The sequence below is a fragment of the Clavelina lepadiformis genome, chromosome 1 (assembly GCF_947623445.1).
Source record: "Clavelina lepadiformis chromosome 1, kaClaLepa1.1, whole genome shotgun sequence".
In the NCBI taxonomy this organism is placed as follows: Eukaryota; Metazoa; Chordata; class Ascidiacea; order Aplousobranchia; family Clavelinidae; genus Clavelina; species Clavelina lepadiformis.
The window spans coordinates 2,412,422-2,433,008 of record NC_135240.1 but is presented as its reverse complement, the minus strand read 5'-3'; the positions used below and the strand labels follow the sequence as shown (position 1 = coordinate 2,433,008).

Below are 20,587 nucleotides of genomic sequence, written 5' to 3'. Positions count from 1 at the left end.
GACATTTTAGCCCATCAGCATTCAGCAATTTTACCTTTTACCTAGGGTCCTAGGCCATGCAATTCATAATGCAAGATCAAAGAATTTTCTCATTAATATTAATAATAACGTTTGACTGCTGACATCGAAATACCGTAACCAAAAATACTTACATGCGATGTTAAAAACAGACAAGTCACGACTAGGCATACCACATTAAAACCATTAGGCAGTTTACCATTAGCGCTTAAGAATAATTATTTAGTCTACTGTACATAGTTTATAAAAAAATAAACGGAAACACTGCTGTCATTTTGGAAGCTATGATTCTGCTAGGATTCTGCCAGAATGACGGTGGTGATATTTATCGCGATAACAACAACTATTAGGTCAGTAAGTCAGTAACTCTGACTATATCGTGTAATGAGTTTTAGTTATCCAACATTGTTTCCAATGCATCGGTAGGACGTAGTTAGCAATAAAAAGGCGTTGCAAACTGCATGTAGGCAGGTTTCTGGGTACTTGGACCACAATAAGGCATGATGGGCAACGTATTTTGAATAAAATTGGCGTCTTATTAGTCAATGATGAAAATGTTGGACTTTGAAGAATCACATTTTTTCCAGTGTAGGCTAGTAGGCTATGTATAGAGATGAAAAATGCTAATCCTAACTTCATTACCAATATTGAAAGCGTTCATTGAAAGCGTTCATTGCAGAAGTAGGCTAGTTCACAGTTCACACATCTGCCAACTGACTGACGTCTTCAGAAAATTGCAAATACATTTATAAAATAGCTCACAGATCTACGAATTCAGTAAAATAAACACATATTTACACACTGAAGGTTGGAGAGATCTTCTTTAGCCTACATTGGAAACTAATCACTCAAAATATTCGACCTCGTAAGTTGATCAACTCTGATATTTCCAGTTGACAATGCATTTGTTTTGAGCTACTACCCACTGGTGACGTTAAATGTGGGTTTTGTATTTTTCGTCTTTGCTTATTTTATAGTTTTCTATGGTTTATATTATTTAATCAAGGATGAGTTTATTACCACTTTCACTTTGATTTAAAACAGTATTTCTTAACGTTTTTGATCTGCTTTCCCATTAAAGCCAACCAAAAAACTTTTATATCCTCTCATTGGTTTTCTAGTTTTCCATCAGTTTTAGAACTGCACCTACGCTTATGCTTGTGTCTGGCAAGAGCTCAAGTAAGCCTCACTTCTGTGCGTAATTAAAGTAGTTTATTTGTTTGATGCATTCATACATGTGAGTCTCTGCTGTTGTTAGAGTGAAATTACATGCAGCTTGGCAATGCATGTGTTTTGCTTTGTTAGACAGCAAAAGTAAAAGAATTGTATATTAGATTCAGGAATAACAGTAGAAGATTTGCCAGTTGATGGAGCAACAATAAAAGAAGAGTTTCCTTCCTTAACCTTCAGAGAAAGACAAGAACTGAAACAATTCTTGTCAGATGTATTGAAAAAAGTAAGTTTGCAATGAACATGTGTTGTATACTGAAAAAATTTTTCTACTTTGGCATTATATCCATAGGTAAGTTGTATCGCTGTACTATGGTTCAACACTGAACAAATAACATCCATACCCACGTTCAGTTTATTCTTGTATTTTTTGTTATCAATCATCATCAATAATTTAATTATCATTGCGAAGGTTACGTTAAGAACTTGCTCATATCGATAACGGTATGGTGTGATAATATTTATCCTTGGACTGACGGAAGTCTGACTCAAATTTTGTAGTCACAATAAAAATCAGTCGGTTTATTTCATGCCTGCCTAAACATGATTTCTAGATGTTGCCATTGCTAATTGTTTTCTCTGTGGTTGTTCGCAGTTGGAAAATGTATGTAGCTTGTTTGCATTACCAGTTTTGAGATGTCGCACAAAAAGATCAATATTCACGCGCTTCGTTCAATCTTCATAGTCGCACAGTTTCACTAAAATGGGAATCCAATATTTTCCACGGGGGTGCTAGTGAAAGTTAAACATATTCCCTGTAAACATTCTTTATTTTGGGTCTGTGAAACTACGGTTGTGCTAAATAGAAAATTTAAATACTGTTACTATGGTCTACCATCGACCTACCAATACTGACTATATTTTGTTTGTAGCCGAAACACAAGTTTTTTGTACAAATTGTTAATTTACATGGACTATGAAAGCCCCAAATTTGTTTCAATGCCATCAGGTTATACAGTTTAAAAAATTGTTGCAGTGTCATATAATAAAAAATAAGGTAATTTATTCCATTAAATAATAACATCAGCTTACGTGTTGATTAAAATTTAAAATATCAAAATATTAGTTGTGTAGAAAATCAACACTGTTGTGTGTTAAATAAGTAAAATTGCCCATCTTTGGACAAAGCTGTCTCATGCTGTTGAATTCTTCAGCTGAAAGCAGTTGCTTCACTTTTCTGACATCATCTCCAGCTCCTGAGGGTGAAAGCACACATAGTTACGTTGAAAGTGAAGTGTCAGATGTTTCCAGTGACATTTTTCCACCCAGAAGCAGTGCAATACTGCTGGAAACTAAACTCAAGACAAACGAAAAGACCGTCAGTTCCAAAACATTCACATCGGTGAAAGCACAACCACAGCAGAACATATGGAATATGCAACCGTATCCAGTCGGCTTAGGGACTCACTTCCCCTTTACAGATATCGAAAAATATTTTCTAAAAACTGTGAAAAAAGAGGACTTGAAACATTCTCAGTTTGTATATATAGTTAAAAAAATAGAAGAAAACACTACAATCAGACTACAAAAAAACCAACCAAGAGTGACCAAGGTATAAATGGCAAGAAACTTGATCACAGAATACCCGGTCCTAACTTGCAATGGAGATCAGCCCTGGGCAGAAATAACGGCTGCCGTGCGCAAACAAATTCACAACCAATTTTCAAAAGCAACGTTAGTTTTGGGAATTCATAATACCAAACCCAAATCGCCAAAAAAAAGAAAGTTGTCCAAGAATGTGCCGCAGGTAGATGCAACTCAACAGAAAAAGTGGGAGGATGAGAGAAATGATAGGATGTCAGAAATAAAGCATCTTTGTTGTAATAACAGTGTAGAAGAAGTGCTTAAAAAATACCCTGAGTATGGGCAACATCCAGAAAAGGTAATTCAATTTATTATTTTTGTGTCACTGAAAGTTTTACGTTTGACGTACCATGCTATTACATACACTGAGACAATACACATTTATTGTCTGGATATGGTAAATTCATTTGTAGTAACGATTACTAAGGTTTTTTGTGTAGTTTGCTTTGAAAAGTAAAGCTGTGCTTCTTTTTACTTGCAGTGCATTGAGGAATATGCAGCAGCAACTAAAAGAACAACAGATACTCTGTGGGCGGATTCAAAAAAGAATTGGGAAGCTTTCTCTTCTAAATGCACTGTAGGAGGTGGAGACCCACACAGTTTCGAGTACATGAAAAATGTTGTAGCCAAGTTGGATGTTGAGGAAAGTTACATTTTTTTATTTACCCCTTTCGGACTTTTGGAAAGTTTAAAAAAATCTCATGACCAACCGTTTTTACTTTGTTTGGGAAATAAAGACGACCTGGAAATGCAATGTAGCATTTGCATTGACAGGAAACCTTTTGTTGAGATAAGAAAGGCAAATGCATTCCAAGGCATGGTGTATTTGCTAGCAACATATTATCTGTTAAATTTAGCTTATCCAGTGCAAGCCAAGCTTGCTTATCAAGCATTGGAGCGCCATGTTTTATGTGTGGGAAAAACTCCTTGCAATAGAAAATATAAGTCGCTGTTTCAGTGATAATGTGTTTCACTATGTATCCATGAAAATGTGTTCAACAATGTACTATTTCTTTGATGTATCTACAAATAAGGATTGTTGATGAAAATGACAATAACCCAGTTTTCGAGCAGGCTGTATGTCTTTTCAATAAAGTTCCACCTATCATAGCTATCTTGTGTGATACAGGCTATATTACTTAATTTTGCAAGCCAACAACCTTTGATATACTTTCAACAGGAATATTCGGTTATGACACCAGAAGACACTAAACCAGGTGAACAAATCATTCGGGTCCAAGCGCATGACATTGATGCTGGGCTTGCCGGAACAGTACGTTATTACCTGTCCAGTCTGAATAAGAAAACGACTTTTGATTTGTTAAACGTTAACGAATTGACTGGAGAAGTTTCCCTTGCCTCGCGTTTGGACTGAGAATCTTTGACAAGGTTAGCATTTTTGATAGTCATAATGTTTTCTGATAATATTGGCGAAACTTAATATTTGTTGTCAATCTTCATAGTGAAGAGTGTAAACACCAATGGTAAGAATAGCTTTCGAATTTGATAGTTTGGAGTATTTGTGGGAGGATAGCTTCCACACTCAAGGCCGGTAATAGTTTGAAATTTAAAAATAACATGTCCGCTTAAGTGATACGCTTCATGAGATGGTGTCAGTCAGTTTGTTATACATGTTTTCAAAATTTGACAACGTTGTCGTTGCAGATTGCAATAGGGGAAGTGATTATTTACTTCGTAACTTAAGTGACTTAGTGAGTGACTTACTTAAGTGACTTAAGTGAGTGACTTACTTAAGTGACTTCGAACCCAGGTCATGAAAATTTGAAAAGACGCCACTATTCTAAGGTCACGTTCCATAGGAGCCAACCCACTGCCAATACAACCCACAACTTACAGGTCACATCTTCTACAGGCCGCTATTTCAACCCACAATGAAAAGACAGGCGTCACAAATGAAGCCTGGGTCGAGATTATAGAGGTCATGGGTTCTGTAGATTGAAGCCTGGGTCGAGATTAGAAAGGGTCATGGCTCGTATATAATGAAGCCTGGGTCGAGATTATAGAGGTCATGGGTTCTGTAGATTGAAGCCTGGGTCGAGTTTGGAAGGGTCATGGCTCGTATAAATTGAAGCCTGGGTAGAGATTGGAAAGGTCATGGCTCGTATATAATGAAGCCTGGGTCGAGGTTACAGAGGTCATGGGTTCTGTAGATTGAAGCCTGGGTCGAGTTTGGAAGGGGCATGGCTCGTTTAAATTGAAGCCTGGGTCGATATAAGAAAATGGTGAATTCGAATAGAATTGAGACCTGGAGTCTGAAGTTAAATATGTTGAACCAGAAAGCAGGAGGGTTAGTCGAGCTCTTTTGCTGTTTTTTTTTAGGACTGGCAGACTGCTGACGCTGTATTATTATTGTTAAAGAAATTACTGTGTCAGTGTGTAGGCATTGAATATTGAAATTTCACTATTGAAATATTTTAAGCCATGGGTTTTGATTGCATTGAAAGTTAGGCTAGCCCTGTATGAGGCGAAATTTTTTATTAGGCAATCTGAAACGAATATTATAGGTTGTAGCTTATAGTAGGATACCGGTACATACTGGTATGTGGTCCCAAAGTCGCATACTGACATAATGTTTTCATTGACTACCGTAACCTGGTAGCCGGGTATTATTTGGGTGATAGGTTAGCTACTTTATTAGTAGTTATAGGCCATACTGAAAAAATGACTGATTTACGGAATCAGCCTTTCTTGTACGAATGATGAATGTTTTTTATATACTGATCAAAATTTTAATATAAACAAATATTTATAATAAAATACAAAACTATTAAACAATCCGATTTTAAATAGATGGAGTCAAAAGAGAATTTCTCTTCGGTGTTTTGGGGCCGAAAAGATGAAATTTTTGAAAAAATAGAAAGCTTTTCAGGAAAAAGTTGTATTTTATGCAATCCAGAAATATCTGAAAATTGTAATTCTTCTAATGAGAATATTTCAGATCATTTTATAAAAAAGCATTTCAACCACGCCGTGGAATTTGAAGTAAAAGGTAGAAAGGGTAAGTGTGCAAGTATTACTAATTTTCAAATTATCTTGATAATGTATTGTTAGGCAGTGTTAGATTATAAAATGTTATGTTTGTAGTTTTTAAGGTTTTTCTCTTCCTTGCCGCAAGCAAGAATGCCTGAACAGAAAAAGTGAAACTGAGGCGCGACGAAGTCATTTTCATTGCCCTTTTTGTCTTCATGTGTTTGGTCGGAGTAGGCCTCTAAAACACCACCTCGTTACAAAAAATGGTAAGTTAATTGCTTTGCACTCACTTAGTATCGAGTCTATGTATAAACATATTTTTGTTTATGAAGATTTATGAATACTAATTATGACCTGGTAGCTTTTTGCATTTAGTCATTTTTAAATTTCATGGATGTACTGTAATTCTGACTCTGGAAATGATTGTATGTAATATGTCAATATAACCAATGCTGATATTTTTCTATTTTACTGCACTTATACCTTGTGCAGTATATATAGCTGCCTGGTCAGTACTGATAGTTTTTATGTGGTCATGCTGTAAAGAGCTATTTTTATGCCAGGGGAATGTGGATCAATAAAATCGTCCAGCGACATACAACTGCCATCTACATCAACAGGTATATATATGTTTTGGGCTAATTATGTTGTATTATAAACATAATTTTTCAGTTTGTAACTGCCGAACAGATAGATTATAGTAATAGCTGGGTCAAGGGTGGGCAGCTATTTTCTGCTTAAGGTCATCTGATAAATATTTAGCGACTGCTTTGCAAAGTCAGGCCCAAAAAGTAAATAAACACATTTTAAGTTTTGGTTAAAGCATTAGTTGTGAAGCACTACGAAGCCAGTAAATTATGCAGAATGCATGCATACTGAAATTATCAGCATCTTCAGATGTAGTATGTTACAACATGAATTAAATTCATGTTGTTCAGAAAACTTCAGAAAACCTGAAGTTACAAAAAGAAGGCACCTTGCCACTTGCCAGTGTGGAATTGTCAAATAATAACGGCTTGAAGTTTTACAGCCTATCAGACCGTTTCCATGCAAGAGCAAAGAAGAAATCACCTGAAGAAAGTTTCCGAAACTTGAAGAATTGCTCGAATCTGAAAGAAATCAATACCAGTATTGCTGAGCAAACCAATTTTGATATGAGTAAAGACAGGTACAAAAATGTTCAGGTGCAGGCATACCATTAATTCTACTGTAGTGAGTTAAAAAAGTTTTACAATAACTTTAACAGAAGTAACATTAAATTTCTCTTCTAATGTTACCTCCATCTGTAGCGACCATCGGGCCTGGCTGTTATAAAAGGATAGGTTTGAAGTATCTTTATTCATTTCTTATGCGATAGATATTCGTTCTGTGAAATGGACCCCGTCAATTTTCTCTTTATGTCTCGATTGTCTTTACATTTAAAAAATGAAAGTTCAAATAATCGCTTTACTAAGAGACTTAAACGCCATGCTAGGGGAGATGTGAAAATTAACTCCGAAGGCTTTGCCATTCCAATTGTGAAAGGTACTGTATGTATTCATTGCTATGGCATGATAAACTTAAACTAATCCTGCGACTACATTTGAAAACAAAGCTTGTTAGATCGCAGGTTACTTTCTCGAAGTATTCCGTCAGATTCAGCACGGCATACTGCAGAAAAGATTCAACAAAAAGTTGAAGTGTTTGATAGTTCTTTATCGATTAATAAATCGGTTGAGAAAAATGAAAGTACAGAAATTGCTGATGAGCTCTTGGCAAGTAGTTCATCATTTGAAAAAGAACCATCACCTAGAAAATTAATTCCGAGGAAATTTCTGGGTAAATTTTACATACAAATGAGACTAAGTAATGCTTAAATTTCAATATATTTTGCTTGTTTGTTTTCAGTGATGTAGAAACTGAATGTTCAATGCTTTTATAATCTTTCCTAGATATTGAAGAGCTTTGGGGTTCTCATCATGATGGTGACAGAGTGGAATCAGTTTTTGGAAATGTTGTTTTAAAGAAAAAAAGTTTATGTCTTCTTCAAGGAAGCAATTGGCTCGATGATGTTGTGAGCATGAGCAGCCCTTGTTCTTATAGTCATTATACGCATAGGGCTATACTACAATGTTAACCTGAACAGTACTTAGGCATTTTTGAGAAACCCAACCCTACCCATGATATATGCAAGCTGAAATTTTCTGCTGATCTAATAATTTTTCTTTATGGAATAAGTTGTATGTAAACAGGCTAAGTGTAGGTATATCTCTTTATCTTTAGGTCATTGATGCGGCACTAGAAGCCCTATGTATTGAGGTATGCTTTGGTATTTTCATTTATATATATAACTGTTTATACTTCACATTAGGAAATATTCCTGTTCACAGCTTACAAATAAAGTAAAATTGAGCAAAAACAATATACTTTGAACTTGATTTTAGCAGCACAACTGACATGTTTTTTTTGAATTAGTGTAGTTAATGTGCTGTACTGTAAAACATATACTGTATAAGGTATTCTACCGCCATACAGTTGTTATTGGTTTACTTTGAAATTGTATGTATTTCACGTTTGAATTCACATGTGGTTTGAAAACTTCTTTCAAAGAATGAGGATTGGAATACTGTTTCATCACAATATGGTTCTTTATGGTTTCACAAAGGAAGATTTACCCGCAGAAATAGTGACTGGGTATGTTAAAGCCATGATTTGCTCCTTTTTACTTTGACATGTTGTTTATGAAGTTTGTTTTTAGGTAATTGCACGTTTCATGAAACCAGTTATAACTATCATAAATACTGGAGCACACTGGGTGTTTTTGGTGAGATTCAAATTCAATGTTTTAAGATTATTCGTAACACTAGCTATCTGCCTGACGACTATCACCATGCAGTTACCATTACATTATTTGCAGGCAATTGATGTTGCTAACGCTGAGGTTTTCATATATGATCCACTTGGGAGGGAAAATACCATCGCTCCAACCATTACAACGAATTTAACGTAAGCTGAAGCTCTGATTAAAACATTGGCTTGTAATCTGTCATGGAACGGTGCATGAAATTCGTCAGTGATTGATAAAGAAGTTTTATTATTATTAAGAATTATGCAGGTGGTATACCATGGACATATAGGATTTTAATGTAGCCGACAGTGAGTCAGTAAGGACATTTGTGCTTTCACAAATAAATTTCAATGTTTGTAATATTATCACGCCTATCACTCGGGCTCACATGAGCTTACATTTCGGGTTCTGTACTTTACAAGTATTTATACTGTACTGATATATTTCAAATCTAAATAGATCCTTCCCAAAGTTTTACAACTTGAAAGTGCATAAACTGAATGCATCTTATGAAGATGCAAAAGTGGTAATACACAGCCACAATATACAACAAGATACCCACAGTTGTGGGCCCCTCTCTATCATGGTAAGTGTTCAATCATACAAGATAAACCCCCTAACTCATATCTTGTTACATTTGACTATAAGTTATTGCAGTGACAAATAATTAACATAAAACAAGGCGAGTTAACAAAGGAATTTTCATTATAGTAGGTATCGGACATGTGACTGCACTGTTGCTAGCACAGAGTTCTAACAGTGCAGTCACTTGGTAGTTAATAATTGTAAAAGAAGAGCATGGCTTTTACTAGTTGAGTGCTAATGTGCACCTTACAATTCAGAGCATACTTAGACTCTGGACATATGTGGGAGATTATACATTTTTGTGGATTATATGTGACAAAATATTATAAACTTGAAATTGCCTATCCACTGAAAGCTACTTCTACGTTATGTTTATGTAGGCTGCCTAGCAATACATGAAAAATGAATTTCAAGAATTTAGAGAGGCTTCCACAGATTGTAATGCAATACGCATTGCAATTGGAAATATGCTGCTTAGACATTGTGGTAAGTCCATGCTTAATTTATTTGGGGTCCCATTAATTCAATGAAAAATAATATTATTTCACTTCATGTTTTGTTTTTAGATGAAGAGAGCCTTGACGAATTTTGTGTTCATTGTTCGAAAACAACATCACGGAGCACTGCATGGGTAAATAGTTTTCGCCTGAAGTTGTTCAATGTAATGTCATACCATTAAGGCTTCTATTACAGCAATATCGAACTGCTTTGACTATTTCTCTTTCAGTATGCATGTGATCAATGCTGCCGCTGGATACAAGAATCCTGCTCCGCTGAACCGGCAGAAAACGAACAGTTCTTATGCAAACATTGCACAATTTAATTCATGTACTGTAATAAAATTCTTTCCAGTTCTTAACCTGTTTGTGGTACAAATATAAGTCAGGCAAGCGTTCACTGTAAATGATTTATTGAATTGAAGCATATCAGCGGAAAGGAAGGTGTTGAAGAAAGTACTTTTAAACAATTTCCTCACTGCAAATACATTCATCTGTAAATGTGTTTTCTTTAACTCATGCAGTCAGGAGAATGATTTCACAATCCTAGGAGCAACGTGAAATGGTCTGCATCAAAAATCCTAACATGCAGTAATAATGTATGGTCAAACTACTCCATTTTTATGTTCTTCAATAGCTTACTAAGCAAATCACTATATACCTGTAAAGTACAACAAAAGACAATAGGGTAATCAACATGTGAGGAGAAAAAAAGTAATTGGTAGCAGGCATTTGATCAGAAACACCACAAATAAGTAGTTCAACAATAATTTTATCATGTACTTGCATAGTGTATTTGTGGTTTTGCATAACTCAACATTCCTGTGGCACTCAATTTAACTTCGTGTGCAATTTGTGGGGCTTAATTTCCGTAATATAGGTAATGTATGATAATTTACTGCACAACGCAAACTTAGTGATACAGGATTTAATTAAAAAACATGATCTATTTCATTTCAAACCAGCCTTTTAGGCATGACCTCTTTATTGTCGATCAAACCTTTAGTAAAAAAAGCTGTGAACTTTCCAGTCATAGGCTACATAGCCTAACCCATGACTTCTGTAATGTCGACCCAGGCTTCATTTTATATGAGCCATGACCCTTCCAATCTCGAACCAGGCTTCAATCTACAGAACCCATGAACTCTGTAATCTCGACCCAGGCAGCCAGGCTTCGATTCATACGAGCCATGACCCTCCAATCTAGACTCAGGCTTCAATTTATACCAGCCATGACTTCTGTAATGTCGACCCAGGCTTCATTTTATACGAGCCAAGACCCTTCCAAACTCGACCCAGGCTTCAATCTACAGAACCCATGACTTCTATAATCTCGACCCAGGCTTCATTTTATACGAACCAAGACCCTTCCAAACTCGACCCAGGCTTCAATCTACAGAACCCATGACCTCTATAATCTCGACCCAGGCTTCATTATATACGAGCCATGACCCTTCCAAACTAGACCCAGGCTTCAATCTACAGAACCCATGACCACTGTAACTTCGACCCAGGCTTCGATTTATACGAGCCATGACTGCTGTAATCTCGACCCAGGCTTAATTTTATACGAGCCATGAGCTCTGTAATCTCGACCCAGGCTTCTGAATTTCAAGCCTGGCTTGCAAGTCATAAATGGATCACTTCCCCGCCTCGCAGATTGGTTGCCTTCATCGAAGCTCGTGATCTTGGTAAGGAGCAAAGGACTGGGAGCACCCAACTGGTCATAAACGTGGTTGACGTCAACGATAATAAACCAATCATAAACGTGAACTTTATTTCGTCATCTTTTAATGACAATACAGGTAATACTTTGCCAAGTTTTAAACGAAAGAATACTTTTCACTCCAATATGATTACTATATGTGAACGAGGTTGCGAGGCCAAATAAGCAACTGATTTATAGCAAATCATTTCATTTTATAGTCTATATTTCGGAACTGGCAAACAAAAGCTATCGCTATGTTTAGGTAAGTGTCAAAGATAAAGACTTTGAATTGAACGGCGAAACCGTACTCAGTATTCGAACCTCTCTGCCTGAAACGGACCAGCAAGATGGATTAACCCAGAACGTTGCAAATACCTTTGCACTCAACGCAAACAGTGTTTTGATTCTAAACCAAAGTCTTGACATCACGAAACATGACAGATACGATATAGTCATCACAGCGTGAGACAAGGGGCCTAAATTATGTTATTTGTGGTATTTTTTTAACTCTGTCAGTTATATTAGTTTTATGTTGGAGCTGCTAATTTTAGCAATGTTGTTTGGGTTGCACCTGATAAATTGATAATATCGTATGCAGGTGTTCGAACAGCACCATAAACGTTGTGATACTTGATGAAAACAACAATTCCCCCAAATTCGATCAGCCAACAGAGAATATAACTATATCGGAAAACACCACTGTTGGAAGCACAATCATGACAGTGCAAGCAACTGACGACGACACAATCGTGCCTTCAGCATTACAAAAAAAGGTATGACATCATGTCCTTACATTTTTACTTTTATTTAGATTAGATTTTATAGTGATTTTCCTAAATTTTTTGTTGTTACTGCAATGATGCAGGAAGACAAAATCGTTACATCGACGAAATGCGTTATTACCTATTCCTTACTGAATGGAGATGGAACATTCGCTATTGGTCCCAAAACTGGCATCATCACGAAGGTTCGACCATTAGACAGGGAACACTTGTCCGAGTGGAAGGTCGGTTGCACTGTCGCCATTTTATTACAGTACTATGAGCACCTCAAAACCTTGTGATTCTATCATTGCAAAGCACTTAGCTTTATTATTGAGCTGAAGTTATATGTTTATTTCTCGTCAGGTTGTAGTAGAAGCAAGCGACGCCGGGAAGCCGAAATCGCTAAAAGGAAGATGTGTGATTGACATTCTTATCAGTGACGTCAACGATAACGCGCCAATCTTTGTGAATCCGGTCAATGAATGAGCAACATTCCACTCCACCATTTTGAAAGACACAGTTATCACAAGAGTGCATGTGCGCTGGGGGTCTGCTAGTTTTGCTTTGTAAACTGTTAATGTTCTAAATACAATACGAAATAGTCAGCTATCAACCCTGTTTTCATGTGGTTCGTATCAAATTTTTATACAAATTCGATAATTTGTAGCCGATAAGTACGACACATTACCGCCGGGAATAGATGGTTATTATTATTCATTTGACAACAAGTGCATATGTGTCCTATGCTTTTTTACTTAAATAACTAATAGCATCCTTTCAGGTATGATGATTATAATTATGATAAATTAACCAACTTTTGGAGAGGTCTCTAAAAATGTTCATCAAAACTGTGAGCTGCTTTCCTGAGCAAGTGGAGCGGAATGTGTATGACCTCTTCTGGAAACAATTTCGTCACTCGGAAAAAGTCCATGTCAATATCATGTTGCAAGAATCGCGTTTCCAAGTCGGTCTTTTGTATGAATTGCGCGACTTGACAGCTAAATACGATAATAATGTTATGTGCGACGTCTTGAGCACTAACTTGTCGAAAATATGATCAAGCCATTCAAACTGAACTTCACACCACCATTGTATCATAATACAGAAACAATATATCATGCAACAGTATTGCATTTTTGGCATATTTGTGCAAACAAACCTCGTATAAAACACCATATGTTGTCATGATTGTAAGTGCTATTAAATTTGTATGGAAGAATGCATACCTGGAAAAAATATTGCTTTTTGTATCTACGTACATTATAAAGCGTTTTATCAAGGGGCCGTTATTTCAAAGAATTGTTACATGACTGCAAATTCGTGAACTTAAAAATGTGTCTTGGGTTTACAGATTTTTTTCTCTCTATGAACAGGTTTCAAACGTTCAACTTATGCCTGCCTGGTGAAGTTGCGTTGGTCTCTATCGAAACATGTTTCTGCTTAAGTTAAACTGCTTTTTCAGTGTATCTTATATACTTGTTGGTCTTCCCAGAATCCCAGTTGATTCTCTTTGGACTTTAAATCTGCCCCTTAATATTTTGTACGCTGTTTGTGTTTTCTGCTGTCTTTACCTTTTTTGAAAAGATGTGTGTGCATCATCATTATCAAGAACTCAAGAATGGGTAGTGTTATTCTTTTAAAGAGATAGTCAAACTGACGAATTAGACAAATTCTACGTATTTCAAAGAAAGTAGGTCACGAAACTCATCGTTAAAGATAGGCGGTTAAGTTCGGAGAACACAAGGCAAAAAGTTAATTACTTTAAAAAAAATAAAATCGTCTGTCACGATTACGTAAAATGGGACCTATGGTAACCTGAAGATTCACAATCGAACTCGCAAAACCGACGTTTTCCCGTAATCGTCCATGGACGGTTGTTGAAATAGGCTTAAATCAGTTGTTTTGTAAGAAAGCGTCCATGGGTTGTTTTTAGGATAAGTTTAAAGCAGTGTTTTCGAGATCGTCCATGGACGATTTTTGCGTAAGCGTCCAAGGACGCTTTTACGCAAATCTGACGTTTTCCCTTAATCGTCCATGGACGGTTGTTGAAATAGGCTTAAATGAGTTCTTTTGCAACAAAGCGTCCATGGGTGGTTTTTAGGATAAGTTTAAAGCAATGGTTGCGAGATCGTCCATGGACGGTTAAAAACGGACGATTTTTGCGTAAGCGTCCATGGACGATTTTAGGATAAGCTGAAATAGCGGATATGATGAAACTGTCCATGGACAGTTATGGGTTTCGAGATCGTCCATGGACAGTTGAGAATGGACGATTTTTGCGTAAGCGTCCGTGGACGATTGCAGGATAAGCTTAAATAGCGGATATGAGGAAAGTGTCCATGGACGATTTTATGATAAGCTTAAATAGTGCATATGATGAAAGTATCCATGGAAAGTTATGGCATAGGCTGTAATGTTCTGCTTTGAGTGACTCAGGCTTTGAGGCCTTTAACAGCATATTTTAATACGAAAGTCAAAAGTGAGCACACGTGTATGGCGCATAATCTCGAATGCATGCGTACTGGCATGTTAGCACATTGGCAAGCAAGCTGAGGCATTATGGGTAGCGACTAGCCACAACTGGCGCTATTTACAGTCAGCAACAATCTAACAATAAGCTTCTTAATACATCTGTTACATAGCCTGAAATAGTGGATTTGATAAAGTGTCCATGGACTGTTTTGGGAGGGGCTTAAAAAGCATCCATGGACGATTTTTGTTATAAGATGAGTTGACAGGAGAGAAGTGACCATCATCGTCCATCCAGTAAAAACTCACTCAGTATTTGAATGTGAACGTGGGGGAGGAATAAAATTAATTGGGGATATAATGACTTTTCTTTCATAATGTTGCAGAGGGGATTTCTCACCCAAGAACAGCAAACTTTCCAATCTGGGTCTGAATAAAGTCCAATTCCAAAAACTTTTTAAATTATGTGATTGAAGACTTTAATCAAGTTGTTTTCATCATCACTCAAGCTTAATGTGTTAAATTGTACATATTTTACTATAACTGTGACCAGCGTAACACCTAATCTCGATTTTATTTCTTCATATATTGCTTAAAATTGATTTTATTCACTTTTGCGTCAAACACAAAAAATTCTATTAATCTTTTTATTCTTTTTTGCAGGTGCTGCAAAACTATTCCTGCTACATATGCTGTATTACTGGTACACAATTCTGATGAACCCATCGACAACAAAGACTGCATTCAATCTGAAAAAACAACATAGACAATTAAATCTTGTGAAGTGATCTCTTATGCAAAGAGGTGAACAGACAGTTTTTCGTGTAAAAGGTGCTGCAGCAAATGCAATATTTGCCGCGGTAAAGGTTACTTGTTCGCAATTTTGCTTGACACTTCTAGATTAAAAAAGATCAACAGATGCTACAACTTCTATTAAGGAGTAATTAACATTTGTTTTTTAAACATATACTTGTTAAAATTTTAACTAATCACACGAAAAGTATTGAGTACCGGGACTGACTGTAATTCCTTGAAAAAAGTATTTTGGAACCACGAGTGCAAAATTAAAACACCTAGAATTTTAAAAGTGATTTTAAATTTTCTAGTTGTGTTTGAGTTAAGTAATTTTTATGTATGTATGGTTTTTTGGTTGTAGAATAGGAATTATACAAAAATAAAACTATGCACTGCTGGACCTGTGTGCTCGTAGACATTTATCTGAATGTAGAAACATAGAGTAACATCTGAAACAAATGAGCAAACTTTGTGCATGGCTTGTGTTTGATACTCAGTTGCAATGCATTAACGACGCTAGGTCTGTTTATTTAAACTGGAAAAAGTTTGAAATTTGGGCAATATGAAGTAAAAACCAATAAAAAATATGTCACAAAACAATTGCACAAAGGCTAGCTTTCTTAACAGGGGATTGAATGATTTGGAATCAGAGCCAGGTTTAAGTCATGCGAATAACCGGCGATAGAGATCATCATGGTCGTGTTGAAGTATCAATCTAAAAGTAAATAGTTCAAAATTTGGCCTAGACCACAGTAAAACTGAATACAAACTTCCCCAAAATCTGTTATCTGCCGCTGCCCAGTTCGAAATAGTTTCACTACACGGATAAGATACTTGCAATTTATAATACCAACTAAACTGTATGCAATGATGGTTAAATCTGCCAAGTTAATGTATTATATGATGAGCAAGGTTTACCCATTCTGTCTTTTGCTGGTCAACTTCAGATGGGCCTTGATTGTGGCATATATATTGCAAAAGCTCAGCAATACATCATAGTCTGCAAAATGAAACAAATCTATCTGCATTTTTACATTAAAATCATTTGTTGTGAAAACAGAAACAAAATAACAGAAGTATACAGTTTTTACTAATATTTGGTTAACAAACTCAAGACCAACAATGTGCCAGTTACAAATACAACAATGAACAAAATAGTTAATCTGTTTAAAGTCAGGTTAAGAATGTTGGTCGTTTTCATATAAATCTATTTTACCTTAACTTTGTACATAAGTATGGTTTAGTGCTCTTCTGGAAATAAATATGTGGTATAATTCAACGACCTTGAACAACAACCTGGTCATAACATGCTACAAATACTGCAGTTCTAATTCAAACCCAAACAGCCTCTGACCGGTGGAATCAAGCAGTAAATTGCCAAAGTCCATGCGATACTTTTTGCAGGACTCGCTGTCAGTATCGAAATCGATCTGTTTCTCGCAAGAACTTTCATTAAGGATTCTTTGAGCGTCCTGCAATATGCCACTTATTGATAGAAAAGCTATTTTTTACAATTTATTAAAATCCAATTTGATTTTAGGAATATACAAGATTACACATTGTGATGTCAAATAGTTTGAATTAGTGATAATAATATATACTAATAATTAAATAGTGATTATATACTTAATCTTCACAAATTTGAATTCATCCTTTCTAAAAATACCTTTAAAGCAAGTAGGCCACAATTCAAAATGTCTTGTTGCCTAACTTGCTTTTCATGTTTTCTATGCTGAAACATCCAAAGTCATCGATGACATAGCTGAGTATGTGTTTGGAACAGAGAGAGAGGAGTGCTTGGTGAACAAACGTCTAATTAAAACCTAAAAAACTGAGTTATATAAACGGTTGTTAACTTAGTGTTACGTTTTGCTGTTCTCACTCTTAGAATTACAGACACATCGTTTTATTTAAAAGCAGTCAGGTCAAGTCTTCGTTCACACAGCTCATACTCGCAGTCGGCCGCAAGGGAGAAACGTAACAGTGCTGTAACAGGCTGCAGTTGGACCACGCTGTCCCAGATGATTACTTATTATGCAATTATTACTATTCTTATTATTATCCCAGTCGATTACTACCGGTATATATGGCCATATAGAAGTGTGCCACTTCATTGACTGTAATCTTTCATTGCTTGTCTTGTAGCCTATTCGTTGTTAGTCGTTGCCAGATACTCAAACTTTTGGTTGTTAACAGTCGCTTAAAACTTTTTTTTGTGTTTGTATTTTTCAGTACTCATCATTAGGAATAGCTGAAATATTCGAAAACGTTCGATTTTTTTTTAATTAAAGGGTATTCTACGTATCATGAATGAAACATGAACAGTTTGTGATTGTTGCTAATTACGTCGCTATATGGTTTTCAAAGAGCACCTCTCTACCGAAGTTGAATTTATGATTAATCAATTACATGTTTAACAGTAATTATAATTTGATATTTTTAGCACGGAGTAATTGTAATGTAATTGAAACATGTAAGGGAGTAATTGTAATTGAACTGAAATAATGTAATTGATCCAACTCTGGTCTCAGAAAAAAAATCTGATTCTGAGTTTTACAACGTTCATTGTTTTAACTAAATCAGATTTCAGGACCTACTATTTTTCATGATTAATTTTATTCTGTAAAAAAATGTAAAATGTGACTGTATCCACCATAATTGCGTTAAGATTGCATGACTCATATAAACGTGGTCTTAAGATTTGTCATTCCATTGATTTTATTTAGAAATTAAGTTATAAAGTTCAAATAATTGATTATATTCTGCAGATATGACATTGACATGACAAAATGCATTTTCTGTGGCTTGTGCCAAGATCGAGGCATGCCCAGTTGATGCATCGTTGAAGGTCCAAACTTTGAATACTCGATTGAAACACATGAAGAATTGCTTTATAACAAGGAAAAACTTTTAGAAAATGGTGATCGTGTGGAAACAGAAATAGCGGGAAATATTGAAGCTATAGAGAAAAGGGTTTAAATGGATTTGTAAAGCTAGCATCGGACTAAAATGAAGATGATGATATCAGCACGCTTTTTTTCTTTCTTTGGCGCACGTTTATTTTTCTAGTGTATTACTAAATTTAAAAGCAAAAACAAAAAAGTTTGCGGTTAAGAAATGAACACGAAAATGAATAGGAGCAAAACAATTAGGGCAATTTTTGTAATAAAAACGAAACAACAAGTGTTATTCAAGAAATTCGCAAACATATAATACAAGTAAGCTGGATAAAATAACGGAAGAATAAAGCCATAAATGCACAACAACGGTGTAAAATTTCATACATCTCGCACATCGAACAAAAAACATACAGCCCAAGTGATTTTCTTAGTGCAAAAATTCAGTCGGAAAATAAAACATCGTGGGCCTGAATTTTTTCTTAGAAGTTGTTCTTCTCACCCGGTGCTACAGTGCACCCGGTGCTCTCTTCATTTTGGTAAATTCCAATGGTTTTGACAAGTTTCATACGTTGTATGAATCTGTAATATTCTGGGTGTTAATGTAATAATGAATAAAGATTATTTTATTACTTAATAAAGACATTACACCAAAATACCGATCGATAAAACTGTATTAAACAAGAACACATCGTATATAAAAATTCACCTACATATTTTTTAAGGAAAGATGGGTTAAGTCTACGGCTAAAGTTTTATTTCACTAGCATTAAACACAGCAGCTTAAATTGTAGGAAAAGTCTTTGAAAAGATTTTAATGATGATATAAACTTATAAAGGAACAGGAGACAATTAGATATTTTAATTATTTTCTCAAAACAGTGCAACGTTGTATGGTGGTAAAGATGTTGCTAGTCGCTAGAGGGCGGCCAAGATTCGCATCTGGAGTTTAAACAGTTTGACTTTTGATAGACTGAAACCAACACTAACTTACCAGATTTTAACCATGTAAGGCCATATTTGCGTTTCAGCATTTTGTCACCTGTAGCGATAAAAAGCAGATTATTATAGTGAAGTAGGTCGAAGTTTATAACCGGTTAACAAATACACGAACTATACAAAACACTTCACTTATGTACGTAGCAGAAATTCACCTGAACGAATGTGCTTTGTTTTTAGGCCGATTGCGTATCGATTTTGTACACAAACGCCGAGCACAATGAATAATACAACTGCGATGACCGCTATCAAGAATGGGAAGACGAACCTGCAATAAACATAGATGTATTTAAAATAAGTTACCGGCACTTCATCCAACCTAATTCTAAAGCTATTTAACTTAAATGATTTAAGAAAATGGAAGATAACAAATGTAGTGAATTCTTCAAGAACAAACTTGTGAAGTGTCTCGCATACGTGTATAAAGTTTGCGCCTCTGTACACTTTATGGACATTTCAAGGGTTGCCGAAGTAAATTCCAAACTAAAACTTGTGAAGTTACTAAGCTTGCAGCTTATAAAATTAGACAGTGACAACTCTCAAGCCATGCAATTTCACCGATGTTATATAGCTGCATTAAACCTGTATTACTTAAGTTTTGTTGGATGTGCAGTGTTACTGTATTTCCAAACAAAACCACGGTTTAATGCCGCATGTTGATATGAGACAATGGCCAGCTTGTTTTGAAAACAAATGCCAAAAACACCAACTCTATTAGGACAGCATTGTTGTGCTCGCTCAGTTATTTCAAAACAAACGGGCAAATATCTTATAGCTAGTAAACATATATTATATGTGCAGTTGTTACACGTAAGCATACCATTAAATACTTTACATGTTATAAGGGAGCTTATAAATTAAATTGCAATTGTACCAATTAAAAGCTGGGATGAAAACTGCCTTCCTGCTTTCCTGACTTCCCGTTAAATGTGACATTGCACACGTTAAAAGTAAAATGGTAAGTTGAAAAACAACTGCGGACTATAGCTGTACGTTGAATAGTCTTGGCCAACCCATGCAAACTTATACAACAGTGATTCGCACACACACATACTGAATTGTGAGCGGCATTCCCAAAGTCAAATACTGGGCTTATCTTGTTGAGATGGCTTTGGTGGATCAAGCAAAAGTTTTTGCTTTTCCGGTTCGGGTGTAGAGGTATCAATGGACCTACTAGCAGTAGATTCTGACGGGTGCTCTGTAGATTCTGACGTTGTTTGGGT

At 35.8% G+C, this 20,587-nt stretch overlaps 2 protein-coding genes and 1 long non-coding RNA gene across 4 annotated transcripts; 2 read left to right on the top strand and 1 right to left on the bottom strand.

Annotated features, from left to right (window-relative positions):
• The first annotated feature begins 638 nt into the window (after window positions 1–638).
• Window positions 639–4,289, top strand: LOC143463499 (protocadherin alpha-C2-like). Of its 2 annotated transcripts, none has more exons than XM_076961997.1 (4): window positions 639–883; window positions 1,140–1,197; window positions 1,353–1,474; window positions 4,013–4,289. In XM_076961997.1, the coding sequence occupies exons 2-4, from the start codon at window positions 1,173–1,175 to the stop codon at window positions 4,205–4,207; spliced, it is 342 nt and encodes a 113-aa protein (XP_076818112.1). In that variant the 5' UTR covers window positions 639–883; window positions 1,140–1,172; the 3' UTR covers window positions 4,208–4,289. The 2 variants fall into 2 exon arrangements, with proteins under 2 accessions (XP_076818112.1, XP_076818103.1); XM_076961988.1 differs by lacking the exon at window positions 4,013–4,289 and adding an exon at window positions 3,314–3,880.
• Window positions 4,290–6,379: 2,090 nt separating this feature from the next.
• On the top strand, window positions 6,380–9,721 carry LOC143460890 (uncharacterized). The gene is made up of 12 exons (XM_076958601.1): window positions 6,380–6,443; window positions 6,586–6,614; window positions 6,762–6,991; window positions 7,181–7,347; window positions 7,426–7,641; window positions 7,755–7,876; window positions 8,086–8,121; window positions 8,413–8,496; window positions 8,561–8,626; window positions 8,720–8,808; window positions 9,110–9,236; window positions 9,616–9,721. Exons 1-12 carry the CDS (start codon window positions 6,380–6,382, stop codon window positions 9,622–9,624), a joined length of 1,239 nt encoding a protein of 412 aa, XP_076814716.1. The 3' UTR covers window positions 9,625–9,721.
• Window positions 9,722–15,370: 5,649 nt separating this feature from the next.
• Window positions 15,371–17,028, bottom strand: LOC143460806 (uncharacterized). Its single transcript, XR_013117966.1, has 4 exons — window positions 17,017–17,028; window positions 16,823–16,940; window positions 16,387–16,468; window positions 15,371–15,422 (listed from the first exon to the last, which is right to left on the bottom strand). It is a non-coding gene; the product is annotated as an uncharacterized LOC143460806 (long non-coding RNA).
• Between the last annotated feature and the right edge of the window lie 3,559 nt (window positions 17,029–20,587).

Coding starts and splice junctions, on each gene's coding strand:
- LOC143460890 (XM_076958601.1), top strand. CDS start 6,380: ATGCCAGGGGAATGTGGATCAATAAAATCGTCCAGCGACATACAACTG. Junction 8,497..8,560: donor CCCGCAGAAATAGTGACTGG/GTATGTTAAAGC, acceptor GTTTGTTTTTAG/GTAATTGCACGTTTCATGAA. Junction 8,809..9,109: donor ACCATTACAACGAATTTAAC/GTAAGCTGAAGC, acceptor AAATCTAAATAG/ATCCTTCCCAAAGTTTTACA.
- LOC143463499 (XM_076961988.1), top strand. CDS start 1,173: ATGCTTGTGTCTGGCAAGAGCTCAA. Junction 1,198..1,352: donor TGTGTCTGGCAAGAGCTCAA/GTAAGCCTCACT, acceptor ATTGTATATTAG/ATTCAGGAATAACAGTAGAA. Junction 1,475..3,313: donor TGTCAGATGTATTGAAAAAA/GTAAGTTTGCAA, acceptor TTTTACTTGCAG/TGCATTGAGGAATATGCAGC.